The sequence below is a fragment of the Simochromis diagramma genome, unplaced genomic scaffold, assembly GCF_900408965.1.
Source record: "Simochromis diagramma unplaced genomic scaffold, fSimDia1.1 OVJJ01000216.1, whole genome shotgun sequence".
Lineage (NCBI taxonomy): Eukaryota > Metazoa > Chordata > Actinopteri > Cichliformes > Cichlidae > Simochromis > Simochromis diagramma.
Genome location: NW_024386883.1, coordinates 19,098,038 through 19,125,404, shown reverse-complemented (window position 1 = coordinate 19,125,404; position 27,367 = coordinate 19,098,038). Strand labels below are relative to the sequence as shown.

The window sequence follows — 27,367 nt, the reverse complement described above, 5'->3', positions numbered from 1 at the left end:
AGTACATGAAGTCGTTAAGATTCAGAGAAATCTTCATACACAAGGTCAAAAACCAGGCTGTGAGCCTCAGGCCTTCAGGCAGCGCAGCACCAAAGACAGAAATGTGGTGATTCAGTGGCAGAAATCAATTTCTTAAAAACACGTCAGTGAATGCAGCTCATCACTGCGTCCTTCAGTTTCACTTGAATCCCTGTGAAGGAAAAACAGAAACAAGGCCGCGAGATAAACACTGAGCACACGCTTTGGTGACAGTGGGAAGGAAAAACTCCCTTTTAACAGGAAGAAACTTCCAGCAGAACCAGGCTCAGGGAGGGGCGGGGCCATCTGCTGCGACTGGTTGAGGGGAGGGGAGGGAGACAGGATAAAGAGATGCTTTGGAAGAGAGCCAGAAATTAATTATAACTGATGAATAAATAAGAGGTGTATAAAAACACAGTGAGTGAGGAAGATGCACCCAGTGCATCATGAGAAACCCTCAGTAGCCTAAGCCTAATGCAGCCATGCCCGTAACATCTGCACTACGAAGTAGTCTCACTCTTTGTTCTTGATGTTGGACTCTTGTTTGAAGAAATATCTGCACGATGGAAGAACCTGCAGGTGATGATAACCATCATTTCTCCCAACCTGTTCAGCACTGCGGAATATTGTCCTCCAGGGGGCGCTGTGGGCTTGAAAGTTTGGGCAGGTTAGGAGGTTTAACTGCTAACAAATAAGTGAATAACATTTAAACCAGGCTTTATGAATAAAACATTAATGTATGAGCCACAAAACTGAACAAAACTTTAAGTATCACCATAACTCGCAGCCTACAATGAAACTTTCTGTCAATAAAAATAATAAAAGTTGTAAATGTGGAGGTTTATCTGGGTATTTTTGTTATGTTTATTTGTTTGATTTAAATTTTTAGACCAAACAATAAAAAAATTTAAAAAGTACAAAACAGACAAAATATAACGTTTAAAATTTACCAATAATAATTATTATTGTTACTATTTATATAGTAATAATAAATAATAATCCATAAATATCCATATAATAAAAAAATGTAAAATGACATAGGTTAAGATAAGGACTTTTTTCAAAATTTTGAATGGATTCTTACTGTTGTAGTAGAATAAAAGTTTAAATCATAAATAAAATTATACCACAAACTATAGAATATGCATAAATGCATAATTTGCTATTTTTAAATATTAAATTAAGGTAGAACAGCAATGCTTCCATAAAAATAAAAATAATTTAATGAAAAGTGAGTTACTGAGATTTGAAATTTTTATTTTTTAAGTTTTTGCTTTCAAAATACTTCACTTTGATTCACTTTACAGAGTAGATTTTATAGTTTCAGGTGGATTTTTGATCATTATTTTTAATCATGAAAGTTGTTTGTCAGGAGCAAGATTTTGCAAAATCGGAACAGCTGTTTGAATAAAAACACAGCACGTGTGCATTTCTATTTTACTGTAGGTTTTATGGTAAGTTCCAAGTGTTTATTCTTAGTGAATTTTAATCTTGTTTGTTACTAACTTAACTCACACCTAGTTTTGATTGTTTTAGTTGTAACTTTTTTTAACTAACTTTTAGCTATAGTTCACTGCAACATTCTCTTTTTTAACATAGATTTTTTTAATTTTAGTGATATTTCAATACAATAACCAAAAGTATTTACATTTAATGTTTACCTTCACTATAGGCCTTTTACTATGTTGTGTTATTCATAGACCCCTGTATATTTTATTCTTCTTCCTGCTGCTATAAAACAATATTTTTCTCATGGTATCAGTAAAAGTATTTTTCGGAAATTGTTTTGCCCGGAAGTCTTATTTTGTGTCCTGGAGTTTGTCAACAAATATTTTATTTTGAAACCGGAAGTCGGGTTGAGTGGCTGCCGTTAGCTTGATCGGTTCGAGCGAAGTCATCGGGACCGAAGAAGACTTTACCGCCACCGCTGCCACTGCTGCAGTCTCCCTCTGCCCAGCTTTCACCGGAGGATTTTTACGGGATAACAGAGAAGTTCTTCGGCTATTTAGCGGATTTTAACGGCTGTGAATTCTCTCGGTACTTTTCTCCTTTCTCCAAGCGGCGGGCGGACTATTCGCTGTCCCGCAGGCTGGAGGCTAGCGTCGGTTACTGCGGCTAAACATGGTGGCCTGTCGGCACGGAGAGGAGCCGAGCCCCAGCTCTGCGGGTTTGGGGGTGTTATAAGGGAACGCGAGGACGTTTTTGGCTGCTGCTCCACCCTTTTCTAAGTCTGCGCTCTGTTAATCTGGAGGTTTCTACGGGGCTCCCCGTGTGTTTCCGTTAAACCCGAGCAGCAGTACCACCGGCGTCAGCAGGACCCCGTCCGTGTTCGGCGGAGCGTGGATAATCATCCCGAAAAAGTTCTTCCAGGCCGCCTCAAAGTTTGCCCGCGGACCTGGGAAACTCCAGACCGTCCTGGACACTCCTCCAGCTGCTGTGTTTACGTTACGGATACTTTGAGGCTCTCAAACCGGGATGAATTGTTGCACAAGTGCAGCCTGATGAAACAGTTTGTTTTACCCCCTTCCTCCTCCTCCTCCTCCTCCTGTTCAGGGTCTGATTGTTAATCTGAGGATTATTATGGATTTTTACCATGGCCTAATCCAGCCAGACTCTGAATTTGGGGACTAACTGCAGATGTAGAGTCTGACTGTGATGGTGATGATGATGATGATGATGATGGTATCTCTTCGCGATGATTCTGAGTAGAGAGGAGTTCATTACATGGAGACTCGCCTGACATGCCGAGGAAGGAGTTGCCACTACCTGACGGTTGGGAGGAAGCCAGAGACTTTGATGGCAAAGTTTACTACATTGACCACATTAACCAGTGCACGAGCTGGATCGACCCCAGAGACAGGTAGGACTCCGCGAGGACAGGTGCCGTCGACCTTTGACCTCTGGCAGATAGTCAAAGCACATACATGTAAATACATGATGTGTTAAAGGCTCCATTCATGCGGTAAACGAGGAGGTGTGAGCCTTTTAGCCCAAACATCGTTGTCTGTTCATGAAGTCAGCACAGAGTTCCACACCATGTTTGCACTGAAGTACCTTGATATGGATTTAATGTGCAATATTTAAACCTGCTGAAGAGGCTTTTTTATTTAGGGAGCTGTCGCAGGTAAAAGCCAGTCACACTAATCCCAGTAATGCCTGATTTTAGGGACCTTGTTCCCAGTTTTCTGGCAGGTTTATTTGTTTATTAAGTTATTTGATAAGACATCATAGTAAAATCAGTGGTAGCAGGTGATGGAGGAGAGTTGGTATGAACCTTCCAATAAAAGAGTTGCCCAGTGGCTGGCCAACAGCTAGAGACCTCTGATTGGTTGGAGAGTGGTTGCTGGTTGGTGCCTGGTTTTAAATTGGTTGCAAAGAGGGTGCTGCACCAAAATCCTCCTTGGGATTGCTTTGGTGGCTCAGAGGTTGCTTTGATCACCTGTAGTTTGCTTGGAGGACGCCCACTCATTTGGAAACACTCACCAACTAACCACCAAGCAATTGCATACAACCTCCCAAAACTACTCGCCAACTGGTCAGGAATACTTTATTTTTCTGTTGGTTACCAGGGAAACACTGACCAGTCAGTTTCACAGCAACCACTCACAGCTGGATGGTGGAATACTTGTTATTCCCTAGCAACGGTGGTTGCCGGGTAGTCTTCAGCTGGTGTGACTGAGGTGTGAATGAAATGGGTAGCTGCTGGAGTCAAGGTGGGTGAAACAGAAGGTGATGGCTACCTGATGAATCAGCCTCACAGGTGTGCACAGTAATCAATTAATTGCAGTGAAAGCCAATCACCTGTATGAATTATTATCTGTAAATTAGAGTGAATGTATTTTATGTGTGTGTGTGTGTATATATATATATATATATATATATATATATATATATCTTTGATAAGTATGGGAAAAGTTCATTTTTACCCTGTAATCATGCTTTTATTGCTGCAGTGAGGCAGCTGGAAGCTAGTGAAGTATTTTGAGCTCTTGGCAGCCTGAACATGTTCATTTATTAATGTTTAATCAGACCACCTAGACTGCTCTTAAATAACTTTTTAGCAACGTTATTATTTTTGGCTTCTGGATGGTTTGTCATTTTGTGTTTGTAGTAGATGATTTTTGATATCTTGCTAATGATTAAACGGGTCAGTAATGAACAGCCAGTCCAGTGAGGTTCCTCCAAATAACTCACTCCAAATACCTGTTTACCTCTGCGTGAGGAATCATTCCTTCTCTCGGGAATAATCTGAGGATGGAACCTCGAGCTGAGTGTGTCACAGAGCAGAAAGCCTCCTTCAGTTTGTTAACCTGTCATAAAACCTTGGGTATCTCACAGCTCAGGATGCCAGAGGTGCTTTCTTGTTTGCTCATTTACATTCCTGCTGTCAGGCGTGGAGGTGTGTTACCTGTTCTTTTCTCCTCTCTCGTAGAAACCATTAGTGTAATAGGCTTAAAGAGGTGAGCGTGACAACGACTCGCATGTTCAGATCACCACAGCGCAGAGGGGAGGGTGGGTTTATACAGGGTTTTTCAGTCTTACCAGTCACTTAAGACCCCTCAGACTTTGACACCAAATCCCTTTAATGCCCAATGTCTGGAAATCTCAAGGGTTATTTTTTTTTTCTTTTCCGGGTGACAGAACCTGGATTCTTTCCCCCCAGTGTGTTTGGTTTACTTTGGTTGCTGCGTGCGACTCCCGATTCCTACATTTTCCAGTTAGAACTACAAGAAAGCAGAAGACACAGGAGGCAGCGGCCATCATCAGTAAGAGTATTCTGACTGCTGCTGAGCTCCGCTTTGAGTTTATTTGACCACGTTGTGTCTGAGAAGTGGTCGTGCTTCCAGCTGTCAGATTAAAATGAGGATGATTCCATCTTTTAACGTCTGCCCGTTTTTCTTAATCAAGAACATTTGACTCCCAGAATAATTCCAAACCTCTGATAAAGTTTCCTGTAAGTAAACGGACTCAGAAAATGCCTCTGGGGTGAGGGGGCTGACTCTGCATGGTTCCTGATTCGTCAGAAGTCTGTTTCACCGCATTTAACAGAAATCTTCACATTTTTCCCACAATTTCCAAGCATGTGATATTCCAGGAATGTCTGCTATGTTTCAGTAAAAACTCCGGTGAATAAAACAGTTTGAAAACATTTTCTGGCAATCTTTAGACGTCCTGCACGTAAATAACCAGACAGACAAGCCAAACCAATCGCATACCGGCCTAATAAATAACAGCTAATAAACAAGAAGCACTCTGAGAGCGCAAACCACCACCAACCCTCTCGCTCTGTGGGCGGCGTTTGCTTTGAAGAGAACAGCGCTGTATTTTTTTACACATTCACTTTGTTTTCTTTGTTCTTTTTAAATGAACTTTCAGAAGTTTGTAGTGCAGTGAAGGGCAGCGTGACAGATGTTTACTTTGATTACACAAACATGGAGTTTTAAATAACTGGACATGAAGAACCTTGAGCTTGTGATTAGAGCAGGGCGATATGACCAGAAATATTTATCATGATGTACATTTGGAAATTTGCGATAACGATATAACTGACGATATAAGTGACACGAGACAAAATACTTTACAACTCCACAACTTTATTAGTGCAAAAAAAAAAACCCATCAATGTATTTTCACTTAAACAAGCAGCTGTTTTCTATGTGCATTAAAGTTATATAAAAATGTAACAGTGCAAATTCCTCGCTGACAGTTTAACCAAAAGGCGTTTCCAGTGGAAACTGGCCGACACATCCTCAGCATAACCATGTATAATATCCACAAAACTTAAGAGGTTATACACACACAATACGGTAATATCATGTTGAAGCACAGTACGTATCACTCCGCGAGGCTCCGCCTACGATAGCCGTAATGCTTCAACAATCCATCAAGCGGTGCGGCTTCGTAGCTTAGCAAAGTCGTACTGAAACATTTGACAGATTTTCGAGCGCCGTGCACATAAAATCCTTTCGAGGTCAGTAAACACAACAAGAATTCATACATAAGGCACACGGGATTATACGGGGCACTGTCGATTTTCAGAAAAATCAAAGGATTGATTTTAAGTGCGCCGTATTTCCCAAACAACACGGTAATAACGACGGCCCGCTAGCATGCGCTACCAAAAATAGTGCTTTGTTGTGTATCTGACGGGGGAAAGCCAAACCAGTTCCACACCAGTGAAGCTGCAGCATTTTTACAAACCAGTTCTGGTTCATCCGTTTCATTCAACGATCCACTCTCGCCCTTCTCATTCTCCGTCGCTGCCATGCTTTTTCCGCCATGTGCGTATGAAAACAAAGGCCCTGCGGCTGTGCGTTTTACCCAAATTCTATCGCGATATTTCATTTTCTTATCGTTGCCCAACATTATACCGGTATTACTGTGAACGGTATGAGCTGGCCCAGCCCTACTTGTGATATATTATTATTATTATACTACAGTTTATTCACTAACTAAACAGCTCACTTTCTTTCTCTTGCTTTCTCTAAAACACAATGAGGTCAACTTGAAGGAAAGCCAGATGGGAAATATAAAAGTGAGGTCAGAGGTCAAATGTGACATGGTATTTTATGGAGGTTTGACCTTATTTGAGCTTGAAGAAGAGGTCAGAAGTCCAACATGAGGTGATAATTTAGAACCCCCATGAATCACTTCATGTTAGCAGAATAAGAAATGGCAGTAAAAAAACACAACTTTAACTTTAATGCTCTATGTAGCATTGTTATCACTTTGACTTGCAGATCAATATAGTGACCTTCTAGGGGAGGTCGGGGGTCAAATGTGACATGACACAGAACACCTGGAAGAATCATAGTTTCTATGTTATCAGGTTTTTTGTCCATTTTCCCACCAACAAATCCTGAAGTTGACCATGAAGATCTCGTGCATGTATTAGTGTTAATGGACTGTTAACAGTTGACACCCCTACAGGGTCTCATCAGAGTTCATTCAAAGCTTTTCCTTGGTGGAGGCAACCACAGTTAGCTGCCTGTCCTGTAGCTGGATCTCTGCAGATGTCAAGCTTCCCATCCAGGTCTTTATTCACGGGCGGTGTAGCTGCCCGACGGCTTGTGGCAGATTCCCAGAGAGATCCGAGTGTGAGAAACATTGATCTGGTGACACTTTCATGTCTTTTTGAGCAGTTATGCGAAAACCCCCCCAACACCAATCTGAACAAAACCAGACTGATCACACAGGGCAAAGTCAGCTCACGGTCTATAAAATAACTGCCGGGAGGCGATCGAAGTTACCAGCTGGGAATTTTTAAAAATCTTTTAAATCTTCAGGTTTTTCTGTTTTTTATTAAAACAAGATGAGTCAGCAGAGGAAGTGAGAATTTGTTGCAGGTGTCAGCGTACCGTCGGTTGTCAGCCTCCACTTATTTGGGCTGCTGGTGAGATAACAAACACACAGTCGCTGGTGTGTTTTAAGGTGGAATGGAGAATTTCTCCTCTGGTTGTTTTACACTCGACAGTCTTAAAAGTGCAGAAAGAAGAAAACAAAAGTCCTGAATTTAAAAAAAACCCACAAAAAACAACACAGGCGCATTCCTGAAACACACAACGTGAGGGGCCGAGCGCTCGCAGAGCCGCCAACCAAAAGGCCCGATTCATCTGAAATCCCTTTCACTGCCTGCCAAGGTGCACGGGGTCAAAGTGCAGCGTGAGGCCCTGCAAACTGTAAACCGGGATCTAACCGCCGCTCCGTGCTGGTTTTAATGCGTAACCAGCGACTCTCATGACTTATTATTCAGCAAAGCATGAGAGGGTTTTACTTTGGTCAGACTGGTGCAGAAACAAAAGCTTTCACGAGCCATTTCTCCTCCTCCTCCTTCATCTAAAGAGTTGGTTTTATTCATGTTGTAAAATTACAGCAGTTATGAATTAGAAACCCCTGCTTCCCACTCTTTCTTCTTTAGATGGAGGTCACCCAGTTCCTCCTTCACCTGCCTCCGTCTTGTTCATGATTAACTTTGGATGACTTGAGTTAAAGAAAGAAGCTTAAAGGCTGGAAGATTTAGAGGACATACAAAAGCAGTTTTGAGGAAAAGTAAATAAATGTAAGCAAACCCTCTGAATGAGTACCGAGTGTACATGTGTAGGTAACAGTGGCTCAGGGACTTTCAGCTTAGCGGCGGCTTTAAAGGCTTAATTTTGGTTAACGTGTCTGATTGATGCTTCTGGGAAAGACCCAGCGTGAGCCCTCAGGCCTCGCGGCGTTCGTGTGTGGCTTCATGGGGTGAAACTTTGGAACAGGATGTGTTTGTGTGTTGGGTGTAGCTTGTTGTGATGAGTTCAAACACCTGGAAGATGACGTGTTTTGACTTCTTCACACGGAGAGGAAACGAAGGTGGAACGCTTCCCGCTGTCAGACGTGCGTTCGCCTGACAGCAGAAATGTGCACCGCGTGAACTTAAAGGCTGACCCACAAATGGAAGGACGACCTCTCCGCTGTTTGTTTTTACTCCTGCAGCGTCGAACAGGTTTCCCCCTCATTCCCGTATCGCTTCATGCGCTCATCGATGTTTGCTCTGGATTACAGCATCGTTTCTCGTAAAGGAAACTCGGGGACGAGGTGGTTTGAATTGAAGGCTGCAGTCATGTGTAAATCCTCCCATTGTAGTCAGGAATGAAGACGGACAGCGAGTCTGATTTCCACACTCGGAGCATCTCTTACACTCGTCCTGTATTTAAAGCGAGAGCAGCAGCTTAGCTGATGCTCTGTATTTGAATATGGAGTCCACCTGCAGCTGTGCAGGAATATTTGTTATTTTCTGTCACTGTGCTTTCCTCCTGCGCTGTTATGGCCTGATTCTGAAGCTATAAAAACTGCTCTTTGTTAATTAACAAGGCTATTTGTGAATTGTGCAGTCCCATTTTAATGGTGGCCTTGGGCTCTAAAGCTCGCTCAGCATGCAGCGGTTTATGCAGAACTTCAGCCTGAATGAAAAGAAGAAACGAGAGGAAGAAAACAAGTAAAAAACAGAACCAGGATTTCTGTTTTAGATTTTTATTTTAACATAAACAAACACGTCCCAGACTAAACACACAAATTCACACGAGAAAACTCATCCTCATCCATGGACACTCATCCTGATTCTGATCTCGGTTTTCAACATTTAACAGTGCGAGGTCTTTAGTCATCATTAAAGCTGAAAATTCAGTCAAAATCCACGTTCTGATGGCCCGATGTTCAAGATACACGTATATATGCAGCATATATCCAACTAATAACAAAACTGTGGCTTGAGAAGAATTAATTAAGTTGAAATAATTAAAAGGAGAATAACTCAGAAGACAAAATTAATCAATTGGATAAAAAAAATACAAAAAATAATCATTTTTGAGTGATTGTTAGTTTTACTCCATTTAGAGCTCAAATAAATGGAATAAATAAGTAAATCGCTAAAAATACGGTAAAATGTCAACTTAAAAATGTGACTGCAATATAATAAATGATTCTGTAAAGGGAAATCTAATAAAGATGGCTGTTTCAATGTATGAAACAACACCTGCAGCTGATGTTGGGTGACGGCTCAGTGTACCCGGGGTGTTGAGTGTGTGACGGGGTTTAAAACACAGATGCGGTTACACATGTGTCATTTTGTCCTCGTGGATTCAAACCACGCTGAAAAATGTTTGGATGTCATTTGATTCATTTTGAATTACGTTGCTTTCCTTTATAAAGAAACGGTTTGTAATCAGTTTGAGTACCTTGAAGGACACGACGAGGTCAGAGTTTGGACGATGCAGACCTTGAGTCTTCTGCAGGCGCCCAAAGTTTGAACGCAGCACCTGCTTTTCTGGGGCGGTAAACTGGTCGACGCGGGTTTTCACTGAGCTTTAAAAGCAAAAATGCATTTTTCACAAAACTGCGTCATCTGTTGGGAAGCGAAACCCATCTATCGAGGGCAGCGGGCTCCACAGCCCAAGGTCTGCGGCTTTAGCCGGCGTACAGGTTTGGATGACCGGGATGTGGAGTCCAAATTCAAACGTATCATTCGCTCTTCTTCTTGTACAGTCAACAACTTCTCGCTCTCAGCGGGAGGTTTTACACCTCGAGACTCAAAGAATGAGGAAAGTGCTTATAAACTGTCCAGACTGCCGCGTCAGGTCTCTGCTGCTGGCCCTGAACGTGTGTCATCAGAACAAAGGAATGTTATTGGTCAGATAACGCAGGTATGAGGTGGGTGACACGGGGCAGGCCGTCTCGGTAATGAATCCACCGGTTATCTGTCGGTGGAGCTTTATGGCTGTGATGTGGTGAGGGTGTTTTACAGTTGGACCTTGAGCAGCTATGAACTGGTTTGAAGCCTCATAACTCAACCTGAGGAATTTGCACGCCGCCTGACTCACCGCTCAGCTATGCAGCTCGCCGCCCTGTGTGTTTGCACTCTGCCTCTCGTTTTGTCAGTTTGCATCAGAGCGCCGAGGCTCGGCTCAGTGTTTACCTTGGTATGTGAAACCTGAGCGTGGGGGGGGTGCACGTACTCGTATCAGGTTTTCAACCACTTTTGTTAGACTGCAAATTCATTTTTGACCAGAACGTCACCAGAATGACTTTTATGCTTCTTCTTTGAGTCTCGTGTGAGCTCAAAAATGTGCAGCCTTTCATGTGACGCTAAAAGTCCTGTAATTGGTGCATTTAACACTTTTTTTGTGGTGGGGCTGGCGACTCCAGCATTATCCCCTCTGAATCCTGCCGCTTACGCCCAAACTCACAGGGTGTAGTTTTAAAATCTGTAAGTGCAAAGAAAATAACAGTTTACTGCTTCTCTAATGGCAGCGGTGCATTAAATGTGTAATCTTGCGTGATTTCCACGCTCAGAAGCGCCCTGTAAATGGAGATTTAGCTCAGTAATGCTCGACTGGTCTGAAGTAGAAACCAGCATCCACATGGATGACTGGCAGCCCTGCAGGTGAGCTGTGTGACAACAGGTTTCCTCTTCCAGCTCCAGGCCCCTGCAAGCCTGATCGAAACACTCCGCTTCAGACAATTTTTTTCTACTCTTGGATCTGTATGATGTCATAGAGAGAGGATATCCCTAATATGGTCATCTTGGGGATCCCACTCAGGAGAAAGTTGCCTTTTTTAAATTTTCCTGTCATCTAAAGTAAAAACACGTGAACACACATACCCGAGGTGTTCACCTTCACGCTGTGGCGTGTGAGGACTTCTTAAAGTGTGCTGGATTTAGATTTTGTTGATTTTGGACAGTAACGTTCCAAACACACATGGCTGAACACGTCTCATTGTTGAGGTATTATCGGCACGCTTGTTTACGCTCACTGTGGCTTGTTTTTGATCTGCTCCCTTGGCCGTTGCAGGCGGTTTGAGCGCTGATGCAGTGAAGCATGCGAGAAGCACTACAAGCACCATTTGATTGACTGACGGTGAAACGAAGGCCGTCGCCACCGCTGCCAGCTGGTCCGCCACTGTGAGGGGAAACTGTGACGGAGAGCGACTATGTTAGCGACTCCCCTCGACGATCAGAAGATAGGATTTAGCCGGTGGGAGGAAACAGAAAGAGAGGAATCAAATAATGGGATACCTGAGCTGCCGGCCGGCCGGACTGCCGGCTCTCTCTGGGATCAGCAGCCTCTCCGTCTTCCCCGGCTAAATTTAGAGCTGAGCTGAGGGGGTCTTCTCCGGGCCCCTTTCATTATTCATCAGCTGAAAAAGGACCCAGTTCAGTTTCTGCCGTCAGCAGTGAGCCGACTCCGAGTTTATCTGCAGTCACGACATAACGAAGGAACGCTGAAAAGAAACGCTAGCGACAAGCCTCGGAATCAGCGAGGGCAGATTTCATACATCTGTGTGTTTGTCTGGACAAAGCTTAGCACACAGACACATCCAAATGCTTTTAACACACACACACACACACACACACACACACACACAGGCTTTTTGTCGACTGATAATTGGCACGCTGGGATGATGTGTTTGAGTTTCTGTATCTAAACAAAATGAAACCTTAAAGTGAGGAAAACGAGGGCAGCATCATTTATGGATGTGGATTTTCAGCTTCTCATATTTGGATGACGTGAGCCACGGGGGTCAAACTCACTCTAAGTTGTGGCTAACATGTCAACATCTCTGAAAATATAAACCATAAAAAAACAGATTAATATTCAGTTTACTCTGTTTTGAAAGTATTCACTTTTAGTTATCCATTCACCAAACATGTGGTGAACATTGTGAATTATATATAAAAAGATGAGTACTGTTAGTACAAAGAAGCAGAAACTATGGACACGATCCAGTGTTTGGGTTCTGAGTCCAGCTGGATCGGGTGTGGATCTGTTCAGCTCACGTCAGCAGCAGGAGATCTGAAACAGGACGGAGGAAGTTGGCATTAAAAGGACGAACAGTGTGGAGTTTTTTCACTCAGCAGCTTTGGTTTTTTGAGCGTGTCGACGTGACTGAAAATCACAGCTGACTCTCGGCTTCTGTCCCGCTCGCTCGAGCTCTTATGTGCCAAACACTTGTTTGGAAGCTTTTGTTGCACTTAAGTTAGAAGTCGTCGTTACAGCCTTGATTACACTCGGTCATTCCGGTTGTACTTCTGTGGACTCTGCCTGTGGACGAGTGTGCGCGACCACCAAAACAGGCACATGGCATCCATATAAACCCCTGTGCCCGCTGTCTGATGGTCAAATTTACATCACTCGGACCCTTGCAGACTCACAGACATGGGAAGTAGAAACTTAAGCCACACAGTGAGCGCTTAGCAACCATTTGGCGAGGCAACGATCAAAAATGGTTGGCGAGCGGTTTCTGGAGGAAACATGATCACATAGAGGTACTCGTACTGAGACAAAGACCTGTGTGCTTTGCTTACTCGCAGGTTACCGCTGATGAAGCAGCTGTGAAACTAAGAGTGATGCAAACTGTAAACGGAGACCGTCAAAGTAAAAGTTGAGGCTTTTTGAAATGTGTCGTTTCAGCAGTAAAGCACGACTTTTACTTTGAAGTCAAGCCTGCTCCACTCTGTGTGCGAGGAGGTGCACACACAGCGAGGCCGAGAGCAGGGGACAAGCTGGCAAAGCTATAAATACAAATACGGCTCAGATGGAGGCGCATCCTTCGTTTCCATCCATTTCCATATAGTTAATATAATTTCAAAATTAAATTATAAATCGCTTTCTAAAGATGTCGTGTAGGAGTAATATAAAAAATAAAATGAGTCTTCAGTGGGCATTTAATAAAAAAGTCCCAGCTTTCCTCTGGTTGATGTCCTGAGATCAGTTCACGCACAGCAGGACTGTGAAGTGGAGAATATGACACGGTAACGTGGTTGTTATGAGTCCACGTGGGATTTTTAATATTTAATGTCAGCCAAGGCGCTTTGAGGTCGAGAGGTTGCCCCGGAAACCTCCAGGCGATGCGTCACCACCGCCTGTGGAATGTGGCGGGTCGGTTTCCTCCTATTGTGATGAGTGACAGGGACCACCCCCCTACACACCCAGCCTTTCTCCTATCCCCCTCCTCCTCCTCCTGCTGCTGAAGAAGCTTTCACACAGAGAGCGAGTGGGGATAAAAACAGTGTTTGAGTGGGTTCATTCAGCAGGGTTTGAATGTTTGGGTTTGATTTGGACGCGTTTCCAAATAAACAGCTTTAATGGACTCGATCTTAAACATCGAGCGGGCAACACAAAAACATGTAGAACTCATGCAAACAGGCGAGTCACTGCCCTCCTTTGCATCCGGATCTGTGGCAGCCCTGATGATGAGGAGTGATGAAGAGCTTTCTGTGCTCTGACTCTGTTTTTCTGTTTCTCAGGCAGACGAAGCCTCTGACGTTCGCCGACTGCATCGGGGACGAGCTGCCGGTTGGCTGGGAGGAGGCGTACGACCCTGTCGTCGGAGCGTACTATGTCGACCACAACACCAGTGAGTTTCTCTCCTCATCATCCTGTTTCTCCCTCCTCTGTGAATGAGCTAAGGCACCAGTCAGCCTCTCGCTCAGGCTTGGAGGCGGCTCAGCTTCATGAAGCAAAGGACCGGCAGGTTTATGGGACACTGCTGAATTACACTGTCGTAACAGTCTTTTCTGTTCTGTTGTACATTAAGAAGCTGTGATCAGTTCCTCTGCTGCATCAAAAGAAAGCTAAAAAAGGTTTTTAAGCTTTGTGCCTCTTCCAACCTTTGAACTCCTGCTCATGTTTCCTCTTCATCGTGTTTTCCTCCAGAGAGCACCCAGCTGGAGGACCCGCGGGCCCAGTGGCAGCGGGAGCAGGAGGCCATGCTGCGGGACTACCTGGCCGTGGCCAGCGACGCGCTCAGCGCCCAGAAGGAGATCTACCAGGTGAAGGAGCAGAGGCTCCGCCTGGCACAGCAGGAGTACCGCCAGCTCAACGACGCGTGGAGGGACAAGTCCACGTCGCAGACGAGCTGTGAGTGACGGCCGAAATCAAAAACCTCTGTCTGTCTGATTTTACACGAGAGATCAGCTCTGACCTCTTTGTGTTTGCGATGTGATGGACAGAGGAGGTCAGCAGGAGTCTGTGACTGATGTCTGCAGACGACACTGATGTGAGAGCAGGAGGAAGAACGCCTAATTCTGCTGGCATCACACAGTGTGACAGTGACAGCAGTAATCATGCATTCATACATGTGATCGTGAGAAAAGTGTCAAAAACAGTCGTCAGTACAAGAAAATAATAAAAAGAATATAGAAAGATAAAATAAATAATTAAGAAACTATTAAAAATAAAAATGGGAATTAATAAATTAATAAATAAATAATAAATAATAAATGTACTTTAAAATGTAAAAACAATTCCTTAATTTGAAAAAAGATTTTTTTTTTAAATTTTCAAATAAATATATCAATAAAGTTAACATAAAAAACAAACAAGTAAAAGTAAAATAAAAATATTTATCAAGATATAAAAATAAAAAATGAAAATATTTTTAAAAATAAAAAAATTGAAATTAAAAATGCATTCAAATTCAGAATAAAAATACAAATATTTAATAAATATAGTCCAATAAAAGTAAAAAGAGTAAAATAACGTTTTATTAATCTGTACATTGTCACATTTAAAAAATAAATAAATTCTGTCTTTATAATTTTTTGGGGTTTTCAGCTTTTCTGTTAAAAACTAATTCAGCAGAGCTTTCCTCACTGAGACTGTACCAAATGCTTCGGCCTCAGCCTGAAGCTGAAATCACAGCCTCTCTAACGTCTAACGTCCCGTTGTTTCCACAGTGAATTCCAGATCGTCCTCTTCCAGCAAGTACGACCCGGACATCCTCAAAGCCGAGATATCCACGGCCAAAAGTCGGGTAAGACCACCTCCGTCCAAATAGGAGGCATAACATTAGCTGAGCCTGCAGGCATGTAAACAAACATTAGGAAAATAAGGTGAGAGAGAGCACGGAGTCACATTTACCTACAGCAGAGGACGACCCACCTGCTTTGATTAGTGAACAGTTTACACGTTAACGGCCGGCGGGCACTGCGGGCTGCCGGGCGCTTCGCTGCAGGGTGGGGGTGTTGAGCTTTCTGGCCTCCTAGGCTGGTGTAAACCCTGCTGTTGTTCATCTTGAAAGGGGAAAAACAAAGAGCGTCACACACACACCTCCTGGCTGTGGATCAACTATGCACTTGAAGAGTCACCTGAGTCGAACTCTGGCCACGCCCCCCCACATAGTCAGCATTTTAATTTGTTCAAAGCAGCACGACCACATACCAAACTCATTCTTTCCACGTGAGATGTTTTGGACTCTTTTAGAGCCGCTTTGCATGACTCGCGGTTCAGAATGATCCTTATTTGCCTGATACTGGGCTCCCTTTGATACAAACCATGTCGCCTTCACTCCAACTACTTTTAAGCCAACGTTCTTCTGATTGGTTGCCCCTCATGAAGAGAGAGCCCCTCTCTGTGACATCATACAGATCTGAGAGTAGAAAAAACTGTCTGAAATGTCTTGTTTAAACACCTGTAGGGTAACACACAGAGCTCAGCTGCTCTGAAGCATTAAACTCCATATTTGTGAGCCACTTTTAAAGATGTAAGACGTTTTGGTCCTGGAGGTTTGGTTTCTAACCTCACCCTGTCTCTGCCTCTTCTCAGGTGAACAAGTTGAAGCGGGACCTCGCCTGTATGAAGCAGGAGCTGCTGTACAAAGAGCAAGGCTTCGAGACGCTCAAAGAGTGAGTTTTGAAGTTTCCCGTGTCTTCTTGCTGCGTTACCTCGATTGCCTTGCTGGAGTCCAGAGGGGTGCAAAGCGAGTCCGTCCTCCTCGCTGAAGGGCAGTGCTGACAGGGCTCGCGGAGCAGCCGGCTGGGGGGTTCAGTCCTCACCTTTTTCGGCTCCTTATTTAATTTGCGAGGCGGTCAGAATCTGACATGATAGAAAGTGTTTGTGTGACCTTCCTCAGTCTCACAGCCCAGTTTAAAGGGCAGACAGGTAGATTAATTCCACCCGGAGAGACAATCTGCAGCCACGTCCTAAAGATTAATGCTCAGCTGTTTCGATATTAGTTTGTTGGGCAGGTTTTCACTTTTTCATTCTGGGTTTGCATCGACATGTCAGCCAAAGAGGAAGTTTACTGATGCTGTGGCTGAAAATCAAGCGCAGCCATGTTTGTGCTGTTCAGAGCTGGTGTGACGTCCCGAACGAGGAATAAAAGGATTTCAAGATTGTGTGACCGAAGCCGTTCTCGATTTCTTGTTGACGTTTCGGGCACAAACAAACACAGGATTAATATTCCTGTTTGATGAAATCTGGAGGGCTTTTTCTTTTTTGAGGTGCAGTTTTGAATATTATACCAGGTTATCATACAAACAACTCATTCACCACAGGTTACTGTAGATCCCAGATCATCAGGGCTATCGTTCGCATTCTTCCTGTTCCTCATCCAGAGTAAACCACCGCCTGTGTTTTATTCCAGAAAATTCAAAAATCCAACACTAACACAAATGTCTGGTCTGGGAGGAAAAGCTTCACGATGGATGGAAAAAAACTGTTATGCAGTAATAACAGTTCAAGAGTCTGAAAAAAAGTCGAAATTAAAGTTTTATCATTGGAATAGGGATGGGTATGATAAGATTTTCACGATTTGATTCCATTTTCGATTCTGTTTAACGATTCGATTCTCTTATCAACTCTTTTTAAAAAAGGAGAACACTAAGGTCGATTAGCTTAGAACTTTGTTTTATATCTTCTCTTTGAACAAGATAGAAATTTAGGAGTAACATGGCCTTACAAACCCAACAGTGAGATATTAAGAGATCCAGCCTACGGCTCTTCAATGGGTGTCACAGGGTCCCCAGGAAAAAAATGTAAATGTAAAATAATAAAATAAATATTCTTCTGTAGCAGTAACAAAGTATAACATAATTATTTAGTAGCAATTACACAAGAATATCCAGTAATGTCCCTGCCTACAATTAAACACATTCACTTACTGAAATCAGCTGCTGTGGCAAATGGGTTGCAAGCCTTTGACCACAAACTGAGTCTCTGCTCGGTGACATTCGTCTATCCTGGCCTGAAGGAGACGCTACAGTAGACTGCAGCGAGAACTGCCAGCGTCTGAGCCATACTCTGTCTCATGATGGTCACCTAAATGCACAGTAATAACAGGTTTGTAATAAGGCAGATCGCGCTAACATAATATTCACTTTTATTTGATTATTTACCTGCCGTCATTAACTGGAGGAGGACGTGCAAAACGTTCCCCGCTGCTGCTGGGCTGAGATTCACGAGGTCGAGCGAATTAAAACACGACATTCATTTAAGGTAATCAGTGTTTTGTGAGCAAATGCTTTTGCCTATTCGTAGTGTTTCCTCCCTTAAATGAAATATCTACTTTGCAAGTATTGCAAGTTGTCCTGTTGTCATCCGTTCTTCGTAAAGTATAACCAAACTTTTGAGCGTTTGAGCCGCCGTGTTTTCCTGCCAGGTAAATGACGCTTCCGCAACGTGGTGACGTCATTTCTGGGCGACTGGAAATCGATAAGGGAATCGTTTGCAAAAATGGCAAACAACTCCAAGGAAACTGAAACAGTGGGAACCGGTTCTCAACAAAGAACCCGGGTTTCGAAACCCATCCCTACATTCGAAGCACCTTGAGCTACGGCAAGAAAACAAAACGGGCAACAATAAAAATGAATAAACTGAAAAAAAATAAAATAAATAAAAATTAACACAAGCGTCCTTCTAGCTGAGATCAGGAGGAATCAGAAAAACACGTCACATGAATTCATGAACGTGTCAGATTCTGACCGATATCGTCGCCGTGCTCTCCTCTGTTGTCTGCATCACACTGAAGCGATATGTTTGGAAATTTGCCCCTGTGTGTGTGTGTGTGTGTGTGTGTGGTGTGTGTGTGTGATGTAGTGTGTGTTGTGCTAAAACTGTAAAACGTGAAAGTGGAGATTGAAGTGGTGTAAACGAGCCGCCGCTTATCGCCTCGGCTGATATCACACATTCCTTCTGATCGTTAAACTCTATCGGGAACAATGCGGATGTGAGCGCTCGCCTCTGACCTGCTTCCACCCCTCCGAATATGAACTTAAAGTGGCCGAGGCTTTTTTCCCTCTGTGTGCGAACAGGAATGTTGGGTCTGTTTGTCTTGCCCCTCACGGCACAGTGAGAGTGTCAGGAGGATTAAAGAGCGAGCGGTCGGACGGCATTCCTCCGCGACTTTCCCCTCCCGCTCCACTCGCTACGCAGACGGCGTCCGGACAGCCAATCCCCCCCCCCCCCCGGCTCAGACTGGAATGCAGCCACATGCTCGGCTCCTGATAAGTTTTCACTGCCGCACACGAGAGTGAAAGTTTACGAGCAAAAAAAGAGGGAAAAATGTAAACCCAAAAGTAAACGCAGGCTTCCCGGGACTTGAGTTTAGCTTCGTTCATTGGACCGCGCTCTGAAAATGGAAACGAGGCCTCGCTGCAGATCCACCTGTAGCTCCTGCATCAAGCGCTAACGTAATAAATGCAATCAAATCCAAGCAAGTATTGTACCACAGATGCAGGTAAAGCATTCCCCACAAATTCAACAACCAGGCTGTCCCATAAAACATCAACATTACACACAAATCATGGGATGTTTAAAGGAGAAAACACTGGACTAGGGATCGTTTTTGACGTGAAATTCACATATTTTAGCAACGAAGGAAAAGATTTGATTTCTTCTGAACACTTCAGGCAACACTCAGGAAAACAGAAGTCCAGGATGTTGTAGACGGCAGCAGGTCTGCGACCGCTCTTTGATCCAGTCTGTCATAATACAGAGACCGGCTGAGACAAAGTGGCAGGACTGATGTGACAGGTGCCCAACAATCCCTGCTCTCTAGAGGATTATAATATAATCTGTTAACATGGAGGGAGAACCTCGCAGATGTGCCTGCGATTGTAAATTAGACAGAGATTTAATTTTTATCGATGTTTCAGCTTCACACTGAGCTGAAAGGAGAATAGTCCAAATAAAAGTGATTAATCTGAATACATGTGTTCAGTTTATTGATAAATGGCTGTTCAGTAAATTGAAGTACGTGTTGTTATATTTGATATTAAAGGTGGAGCCTAAAGATTACAGCTGATTAATATACTACACTACTTACCAAGCGCAGTGATTTTCATGAGCTGCCCGCCCTCGTCTGACAGGACGCGGGGTCAAACGTGCTCGTGACCGTGAATCAGCCTTAAAGTTGCGGGTTTCAGTGCGGACGTGAGTCTGAGGTCACATGTGTCAGGCGTGTTTACCCAAACGGGAGCAGGACCTGCTGATGACCAGGTCCAGGTGACCTCCCTCGACCATAAAAACCCAGAGGGCACCTCCCACTTCAGCAAACACTCCTCTCCTGTATAAATTATATATATGTGTGTGTGTGTGTGTGTGTGTGTGTGTGTGTGTGTGTGTGTGTGTGTGTGTGTGCACGTTTAGATCTGAAGCGCTGCTTTCAGTGAACATGAGTCCATGTCTGAGAGGGATTTCAGAGGATTACTCGTCCCCTCGGCCTGTTACAGACAAGTGCCTCCCTCCCTGCTCGCTTCCTCATTCCTGCTCTACCTTGTTTTGTCCCTCTCTCGCTCGCTCCCTCTCGGCCCGATCCTCCCTCCCCTCTTCCCTCTCTGAAGAATGTGGACGGGCCGGTTGTTCAGATGCATGCATGACTTACCGATGACGGGCTTTACACGGCTGCTGCCGCCGCCTCCGAGCGCAGCCAAGCTGCACTGGCAGCCGTGACAAGGATCCTGCGTCTCACCTGAACAAGCAGTCGACCCTCGTCGTAGTTAGAGTTGGAATTACTGACACGTTCCACTGACTGCTCGGTTTTTAAAATAACCACGACTGAGCGTGTTGTTATTTTTAATTTCTCATTAAAAATAGAATAAATCATCCATCATATTTGAAAGGTCTGTGGGCCGATTAGAGGAGGGATTAAACACTCACTCGCGTCCTGAAAACATCTGTCCCATCAGCTGTTTCACAGCAAAACAAACAGAAACAAATAAAAACCCAGCGAGGCGAAGCTTGGACCTCATCCGCCTCCCTGAGAGATTCAGAGACCGGCCACCGGAGGCGCGTGCGTGTCTGTCCAGGTCGACGCTCCTGCGCCTAAACCGCACACCATTTCCTGCAGAGGGTTTGATGTAGTCAACAGCCTGATTACACGTTGGCTGATAAACTGGTGACTCATTCATACCAGTGACAGTTATGAGTTCACCAGTAGAGCTGGAAGAGTCTTTTAATCTGAAACAAGGCGTGGGATTCATGAATCCATCTAAATTATACAAGACTGTTGCACATTTATGGCGTAGTAAATGGTATTTTTTGCAGGGCAGTAAGGATGTGTTTGAGCTTGTGATGCCTGTGAGAAAGGACGGCTGTGGGAGAACATCCTGACCGTATTTCCACACAATTATCCCGATTTAATGTCAGAACGCGGCCCTGTCGGCTTCCTCAGTTCTGACTCATTTGAGGTCACCTGTGGGGCGCGACGTACCCGAAACTGGGGGAAAAATCAAAGCTCGGTTCATCGGAGCTCGATTTACAGTCATGAGTGGAATCCAAACCTCGTCCCTGACATTTACACTCGATGTGTATCGCTCCGCCACAAAGAGTAAAAAGTCAGAGCCGATAGATGTTGAATGACGTGTTTTTACTGGAAACCACGAAGGTGAGAAGACTGCTGAGTGACGTGCTCGCGCTGAGCAGCTTCCTCTGGCCCTGTATCAAAGCGCTGCTAAGTGAACAAACATCTGCTCACTGGTTTTCAATCTGAATCCTAACTGACCTCCTCCTCTTTCTCTTCCTCCTCCAGGATCGACCAGAAGGTGTCCAACAGCCCGTCCGGTTACAGGCTGCAGGAGGCCCAGGCCATCCTCAGCGAGGTGCGCTCCATCCCGCCATCAGCTCCGGGGAGAAGGAGAAGCAGGAGCTCATGCAGGTAAACCTGGGTTGGAAGCCTGGACTTCTCACATTTACACTCTCAGCAGGCTTCACGTGTAATTTATGGCTTATTTAAGACTTAACAGTTACTCTGGGACGTCTGGAGAGATGATAAATCTACCTCGACCTGCGTGAAGAAGCAGTTTGGACCAATAAACGGTTAAAACATCAGACAGCTGTGAGGATGTTTCAGCAGAGCGTGACCTTTCAAAATAAAACCACAGAGCTACCTTGACTCTATGTGCTTCACGCCGGCGTTTGGATCGTCTTTCTTCCTCCTTTCGTTCATCGACAGGAGGGCACTCGATGTTAATGTGCAGCTGAACTTTTGGACGCAGGACCTTGCTTGGCTTGGTTAAAGGTTTGAGTTCAGTTTAGACGAGCTGGGAGCATCGTGTATGTTCATCTTACAGCTGTGCACGTGTGTCACATGATGACGAGGACAGAGGCGATGGTCTTAAAGTGTTCGTGGAGCAGACGCGTGTGAGTTCAGTCAAAGGCATCGATAAAAAACGATCAGGTGTCATTCTGTATCGCGCAGTAACATGATTGGCATTTCTCACTCTGTAAGAGAACGTCTGAACGTCTGCGGTGCAGCTGTTTACGTCATCGCGACAGGTTTTGAGTGGGAGAGACTGACGCCGTTAAAACCGCGAGGCAACGTCGGGCTGGTACGAAACATCAGCGCTCACATAAAGCATTAAAAATACAAGCGTCTGAGGGTTAGACCCAGATCGGCCAAAGGAAGGGGATCCAGCTACGATTTAAGGAGGTCCGGTTAGAGAAAAACAGCCTTAAAGAATTCAGTGTCTGCGTGCAGTCGAGCTGTCAAATACAACAAAGAACATACATTTAAATGATGAGGAGAGGCTCCTCTGCTAGGTTTTATTCATTCCATCAGATGCATTTACGGTGAACTAGCTCAGCTGCTTCCTGTTTTTCTGTTTTCACTCTGTAATTGATGTGATTGGCCGAGCAGCATCACATGGACACAGAAAGCATCGGTCTGTGTTTCGTCTGTACGTACACCAACTTAAAGACAAAAGATTAAAATAACTTGGGCCCGTAAAGATGGGCGCCTGCGTCCAGATCTGGACCGCGATCCACCCGTTGGTGACCACGGGACCGGGGTGATAACGCGCGCAGGAACCTGAAGGTAAAAAGAAGACGGCGGGCTGGATTACAGAGATGGAAAGCTCGGTTGACTCGAGGAGAATTCGGTGGTTAAAGCTGCTGCTGAAATGCTCGAGGAGCAAACGGACGTGTTTAATTATCGTTAACGTGAACAAAGCTTTCATTCTTCCTCGCTGTTAATATTAAACTGGTATCAGTGTTTGCACAAAAAGTTGATCCTAATTTTAATCTAAGGCATTTTTAAAGAGGTTTCGAGTCCTGAAGTGTAGCTTGTGTTCAGCTCCAGGCTCTCTGTTATCTTGTTTTCATGTACTGTATCTTATGTACACAGTGACTCACGCTGAAGTGACTTTTAAAAAGCCTGCAGGCCGTCATGTGTGTCGAGCCGTTTAAAGGCCGCTCGGTCTGCTTTTCTTCTCCCGCAGCTTCAGTTTGCAGCTCTCTGTTTTGCATGAATGGCGGCCTCATGGCGACCTAGCCGGTATCTCCCGGCACCCTTCGCTCCTCCACGTCCTTTCATTACAGCATTAACTCGTCCATATTTCCTCCACGGCTGCAGGGGGATTAAAGTTGCATGAAGAGGATGAGGGTTTGTTTACAGGTGTGCACTGAGACGAACTTCGAGTGTTTGATGTGTCGTTTTTTGGGCTCTGATGCAACGACTTGAAAACGTATGCGGTGGTAATTTACGGAGCTGAGGGTGCAGACGTGTGCGTCTGCCGTCCGTCTGCATTTGAAGTGCATCATTGTAAAAATTCACTGCGACGCACATAAAGATGGAAACCGTCAGGTGTGCTGTGACTGCAGATTGCTTCGGAGGTAGGAGGAGGAAAGTGTCTTCAATAATAAATATCTGCTGCCTTCCTCCTTCTGTCCGTCTCCCTCCTCCTCCCCCTCTACCATCTGCAGCTGACAGCTCCGTCTGTCAGGCTGTCTGTTCCTGTGTGTTCACATCGTATATCTGCATGTCAACAACCACACATTTATTTCTGAATATGAGTATATACAGAAATATTAAAGGAATCCTGTTCTATCGGAGTACTGCATGAAGTCTGATGTCATCAGTTAGTATCAGAGGGGGGTGTTGATCAGGTTCAGCTGCTTTGGCCTGAATGACGTTAACAAGGTGCACCAGAGAGGCAATGATGACACAAACCCCACAGGGACAGTTTCACACTGATGTCTTTTCGCTGCTGTTAGCGTGAGGTGACCTGGACCTGCAGAGGCCACACCCTGAGCACATGTGTCAGACGTGGGAGGGTCTGCAGAACACTCCGCTGCCTGTACCGTCGTTCAGCGTGACCGGTTTGGTGGATCAGTGAAGGTCTGGGGAGGCAGGTCCATGGAGATCCCACGCTGGTGCAGTGGGTCCTGGGTTCCTCCAGCTGCACCACAATGCTCGGCCTCATGTGGGGAGAGTATGCAGGTCCTGGAGGATGAAGGAAGTGATACCACTGACAGGCCACACTCGCCTGAACCGCTCTGTGTAACCTGGCACTCGTTGGATACCTCAGTCCCGCCCAGTCGCTCCGGTCGTGTTGGTTTGTTCTCGGCTCACGGCTGACTGCAGGAGGACGGGGCAGGAGATCAGTGACCTCCTCAGTCCCCACATCTGAATCCAGTCCAACGCCTTCGGGAGCTGGTTAAACTGGAGATTTGGTAGCGCCAACATTCAGCTGACAGATCTGCAGAGAAGCTGATTTAAAGCGTTTCACGCGTTAATGGAGCTGCAGATAAAACTGTGGGACTGTAAATGCTGTAATGATGATGGAGGTGTAGTGTTATTTTTCTGCTCCATATAAAAGCAGGGATAAGCTGCAATCCTCAGCACACTTCAAAACCAACCGCAGACTTCATCGTGGTCGTAAAGATGAAAGGGAACGCGGCGGCTTTGGCGGCTGCAGCGCAAACACAGAAGCAGCGTCTCCTTTTTCACTTTCAGGAGTCGCTCCTTCACGCCTGCCCTTTGCCCTGAGCGGCGTTCACTGAGTGGCTCTGTGCAAACAGGCTGCAGTTCATAAATGATTCTCAGCTTCAGTTCCTCGATGATCGAATACGACTCGAGGGCAAAGGTCAGAGCATTTGAAAGGAATGTCGGGCTCACAAACATTTGACTGACACCCTCACGCAGGTGGAATCCGATGGTCTTATTTCTGTGATTTTTATACTGAAATAATGTAACAAGTCACAAATATAAATTGTAATTCACTTAATATATGTGCAAGTTTTAAACTTTTCTAATAGTAACAATAATGATGATGGTGGCTGTTAAGCGTTCTGCGATGCTGTCGTGATTCTGCGCCTCTTTCCTCGCTGCGGTTCGTGCTGTGACCTTCGGCGCCCTCTGTTTGTCTCGTGTTCCTGCAGAAACTGGCGGTGCTGAAGGACGGCTTCCGGCTGGACTCGGGCTCGCAGCAGGAGCTGTGGGGCAGCAGCACCTCGCTTGCAAACTCCGACCTGTCCATCCCGCGGCTCTACTCCGACGCCAGCTCGCAGACTGACATCCCCGCCGAGGTAAGCCCCGAGCCGGAGCGCGTCCAGCGCACGAACTCGTTGATTATGACTGTTCGCCATAATTAATTGTCAAATATAATCCAGTGTACTTATAACTCCACAGCTAGTTTCTTTATTATTTTCTTCTTCTTTGGTGTGTCAAGATGGTCGAACGCTGTTGTTGTGGAACATTAGTGGAAGTGGAATCTCACACTGTCCACAGTTTTCAATGAGTGTTGTCAGTAAAACGTTGAGTTTTAACCTCCATCGTGCTGTTTCGTTTGTTTTCATTCAGTTCATGACCAGCAGCAACAAACTGGCCGAGAAGGTTCGTGTGAGCCTGAAGTACGAGGAGGCCAAGAGAAGGTAACCGTCTGTCTCTCACACTGTCAGCTGATTCAAAGGTAGAGCTTAGATAATGATGAGGCTGGAGGTGGATACTAGAAGGAAACCCCTCAGAATCTCTGAGATGAAAAAGTCTGATCTTCAGCACAAAAATGTGAGAAATAATCAAACTAGCGAGACGTCGCGGTGCATTTAAAGTCTGTTTGCTCCTGATAATCTGCCTGATTCTGGGCTTAAAGGCGATTTTAAAGTGTTACGTTTGTTTACGGCTGGAACGACGATTTCTGTTGAAAAAGCTGAAACGTTTCCTTCGTTTCCTCTCCCAGGATCGCCACCATCGAGGTGCAGATCGCCAAACTGGACAGCGAGGCGTGGCCGGGGCTGCTGGACCGGAGGCGGGACCGCCTCATCCTCATCAACGAGAAGGAGGAGCTTCTGAAGGAGCTGCAGTACATCAGCCCGCGGCAGCGGCTGCAGCCCAACGACGCAGAGAAGCTGGAGTCCGAGAAGAAGCGGCTGGAGCGAGACCTGCAGGCCGCCAGAGACAACCAGAGCAAGGCGCTGACCGAAAGGTGATTAATGTACGACTGTAATGAGAACGTGTGCTGCAGGGTGAGCGCTGATGCTACAAATCACAGTTCAAAACCCAGAGAAACGTTACTCACACGTGGGAAACGTCGCCCTGACACCGCGGCTTTCATTTTTTCCTGACTTTTAGAACCAGGATTCGGTTCCAGTCGTTAGTGTGAAAACGCACTTTACCAAAACTTTGTTTGTATGTGATGCGTTCAGGGAGCGTCTGGGTTTGCAGGTTATACTCTGCAGGTTGTCAGCGTCCTGCTGTGTGACATTTGTATTTTCTCGCGCCGTGCTCGGGTAACCGTTCCTCCTCCTGTGGTTTGCTGCAGCAGGACTCGCTGTGAGTGCGGTTCCCTCGGTGTACCTCCTGTAATCTGGAGGCGGTATAAAAAGCACAAAGTCGCAAGCTTCAGTGTGTTATGCAACTCCAGCGGGGAGTGATTTACCTTTGCTCGTCATGCACGGTGCAGCGATGAGGAACCTCGTGCACTTGCAGAGGGTGCGGGGCCGGGAGCCGATCCGCGGTGGCGACCTGTACGAAGAGCCCGATGGTACGGCAGCGCCTCATCAATCACCTGCTGGTTCAGTTCCTGAACGCATCTGCAGAAACTAAAAAGCAGCTGCAGCGTAAAGGAGGTCAGAGGTGATGACAGGTGTGTGTAAACAGCGTCATTATGTCCTTACCAGCTGGTGATGCAGCTGACCTTTACAGACGTCAGCCCTCCCCAAGGAGCATGAAGAATCTCCTCCTCCTCCTCCTCCTCCTCCTCCTCCTCATCATCATCATCAGTCCCTTGCATCCCTCCTAGCCTCGTAGCACCACTTTCACATTTCCTGAATACCACAGACACCCCCTCCCCCCCCTCCTCCTCCTCCTCCTCCTCCTCCAACAGGACTCCTGTTGTTCCTGTTCAGGTCAGACTCTACCTGAGCTCAGACTCTCTTTGTGTCGCGTCTCCTGTTCCTGTAACCTGAGAGGCGACACAAAGAACAAGAACCTCTTTTAGTCCACCTTCTCCCCCTTTACACACACACACACACACACACACACACTCGCGCACACACTCACACACACACACACTCGCACACACACTCGCGCGCACACACACACACAGACTCACACACACACACTCACACACACACACACACACACACACACTCGCGCACACACACACACACACAGACTCACACACACAGACTCACACACACGCTCACTCACACACTCACACACACACTCACACGCACACACACTCGCACACACACTCGCGCACACACACACACAGACTCACACACACAGACTCACACACACACACACACACTCGCGCACACACACACACACACAGACTCACACACACAGACTCACTCACACACACACTCGCACACAC

At 45.5% G+C, this 27,367-nt stretch overlaps 1 protein-coding gene across 1 annotated transcript; it reads left to right on the top strand.

Moving 5' to 3' along the window:
• The first annotated feature begins 2,759 nt into the window (after window positions 1-2,759).
• Window positions 2,760-27,066, top strand: LOC120734103. The gene is made up of 11 exons (XM_040032675.1): window positions 2,760-2,878; window positions 8,491-8,621; window positions 9,910-10,196; window positions 13,802-13,911; window positions 14,211-14,414; window positions 15,233-15,309; window positions 16,101-16,180; window positions 21,304-21,429; window positions 24,933-25,079; window positions 25,354-25,424; window positions 25,730-27,066. The coding sequence occupies exons 1-11, from the start codon at window positions 2,760-2,762 to the stop codon at window positions 25,977-25,979; spliced, it is 1,602 nt and encodes a 533-aa protein (XP_039888609.1). The 3' UTR covers window positions 25,980-27,066.
• Window positions 27,067-27,367: the final 301 nt, after the last annotated feature.